At 33.0% G+C, this 2,747-nt stretch overlaps 1 protein-coding gene across 1 annotated transcript; it reads left to right on the top strand.

Annotated features, from left to right (window-relative positions):
• Positions 1-720: 720 nt before the first annotated feature.
• On the top strand, positions 721-2,290 carry LOC110440918 (the record flags this gene model as incomplete). Its single annotated transcript, XM_021484033.1, has 3 exons — positions 721-850; positions 1,281-1,383; positions 2,087-2,290. Coding segments are annotated over exons 1-3 (325 nt in total), but the record flags the coding sequence as incomplete, so codon positions are not given.
• Between the last annotated feature and the right edge of the window lie 457 nt (positions 2,291-2,747).

Raw genomic sequence — 2,747 nt, 5'->3', positions numbered from 1 at the left:
GAACTGGCGTATGGTACTGTGTTAGCCGGTACAGGTGGTGGTATAACACAGCGTAACATAAAATTACCAAACAATGACAAACTCAAACCTTGTATATTTCCATATTTCTTATTGCTTTCTACTTCTTTATAACGCATGTTTGATACCCATTCCATGTCACTATTGAAAACATCTATTTAAATACATTACCTCTATATTGATATCCGTTTCACACATTACAATAAATAAATATCGTTTCCAGATTAATTCTAGACTTTTAACTGCATTACCCCCATCCGGGTACCGTTAAAGACGTTTCTACAATTAAAATATCGCTTTAATTGTATTACCTCTCCTGGTCGCCTCTCCAGATATTACTAGCAGTGTAAAAACAAGTCTATTCCTTTCGACCAATTTCGAGTTACTGCGGTAGATTATTAGCATTTAGATGACAAAAATTTGCTACTCTTTACTCTCTGCTAATAATCTTCTGGTACAAAGAGACAAACAAATATGTTAGGGAGAGGAACAAAAGTTGTTTTGAGTGATTTGAGGACACACGACTCTATAACTAAATATGTGAATATGGGTTACTGGTTAATCCTATCATACTAAATGTACCATATCTTACATGTACAGGCGATATCACGTTGGCTATCTTATCAACATGTCGGTAACAATGACTGTTTAGCTCAAAGTACACATTTGAGGCCGCTTTATTTTGTTTCCTGATAAGTTTAAGTATAACACTTGTATACTTCTAAACATGATATTATTTCGTTCCTGATACGATGATTTAGATAGTAGTGGAACTGGAAATCAATTGCAGCTTATATAAATTAGTTCAGGGTGAATGATGTTTTCAGACAAGGTAAGTCTTTCTCAATCTATGCAAGTTAGAAGTTTGAAGAAACTTTAAAAGACTATTAAGACGTAATTAGCTTCATAACAGGTATATATATTTACCGAGTTAATACGAACAATGCTATTTAAGTTACATTAAGTTATATTTGTCCCTTTTGCTTCCGTCCCGTAATTGATATTTCTACACAAATCATGTCAGTACAAAGTCTTTCTGATAAAAGAATAAGCATTTCATTAAATAATAACGTACATTTGATGGTTGTAATAAAGAGAAATACTAATTACCAAGGCAGCTTTCCCTACTATCACACGACAAGGGACATAGGTAACCAGCTGCAATCTTGGATGCAAGTTCTTGCTTTAGCTAATTTATATACTGGCGACACTGTACACGTTAATATGTGAGGATCCCCCTTCCTTGTTCTTTATCGCCATAGAAGTACTTCCTGTGGACATTGCTAGTATTGAGTGGATATCGAATCTCAAGTGGACAATTCCATCCGGAGTTCTGTACCCCACTTCCAGGAAATTTAACAAAAGGTAAGTAATCACCTTTAAAGCTGAATGTATTTTGTATATTAGATACTGGATTCTCATTGTTAGACATCGGGCTATACACCACTCATATTTTGTGTGTTAGATACTGGAATCTCATAGTCAGAAACTAGATTATATATCACTTATATTTTGTGTTTTAGAATTATAACCTCGTAGTTAAAAAGTGGGTAATATATAATCCATGTTTGTGAGTGAGATACTTGGATGTCAGGGTTAGATATCTCTATATTACTCATATTTCGTCAGACACATACTTTCCCGTTAAAGATATATTATGGATATTTCGACATATCATGACTGATAATAATTCAATGATTCTGTTTATTTAACGAAATCAAGTACTCGTGACCATGAGGTGATACAGGTTTCAGTTTCGCTTCTTTCCTATTGCAAGATATAAGAAAACATGAACAAAGGAAATTTTGATGAGGCGTTTATGTATGTTTATGTGTTTATATTCAAATTAACGATTTTTTTTTTATATTACAATGTACATACATATCTGTGAAACAATTAAATATTTCGTCAATCATAATGTTTTCAAATCATGATTCAACACAGAATGTTTTAAAAGATTTTTGTTATATGAAAGTCACATTTTCATAGTAAATAAATATTACAACATACAATCATATATCTTTACACGCTATGTTAAATCCCTCAGACATTGACTTCATTGTTTCAGGGCCTGTTCTACCTACCCTGAGTAACCAGTATTACACCACTGCGGAATGGCGTCAGATGAGTTCCGAAAAGTCTGTGTACATACAGGAGTACTTTGATGAGCCTGGACAAAGGGCAGTGGTCAAAGCGACTGGGCTGTATGACCCGGGAGACACTGTGATAAACATGAATTATTATAACACAAAGGAGAGACTCTACATTCAAGGTAGAAGGCAACTATACGCTTTACATACATTAACCGTTATAAGACAAATGATTGAGTAAACAATTCAAGCAGAAATGCATGATTTATTATAAACAAGGGCCTTTATAAGAACAATTTGAAAAACTGGACAATAAACGAATAACGCCATTATTTATTAAAAAGGTGAAACTTTACAATGCTAGCAAGCAACCACCAAAAAAACATGATACGAAATGTTTGTTATTTCGAAAAATCTTCTGAATAGGTATTGAACCATAAGAATGCTTAATAATTATTGAAAATCTTATCACTAAACAGTTATTGGAAAAAAAAGACCACTGAACAATAATTGAAAAATAAGACCGCTAAACATTTATTGAAAAATAATACCACTGGGCAGTAATTAAAACATAAGACCATTGAACAGTAATAAAAACATTAGACCACTGAACAGTAATAGAAACAAAAGACCACTGAA

This window comes from Mizuhopecten yessoensis, unplaced genomic scaffold (genome assembly GCF_002113885.1).
Source record: "Mizuhopecten yessoensis strain PY_sf001 unplaced genomic scaffold, ASM211388v2 scaffold713701, whole genome shotgun sequence".
Classification (NCBI taxonomy): domain Eukaryota; kingdom Metazoa; phylum Mollusca; class Bivalvia; order Pectinida; family Pectinidae; genus Mizuhopecten; species Mizuhopecten yessoensis.
This window is presented reverse-complemented; position numbering and strand designations above follow the sequence as displayed.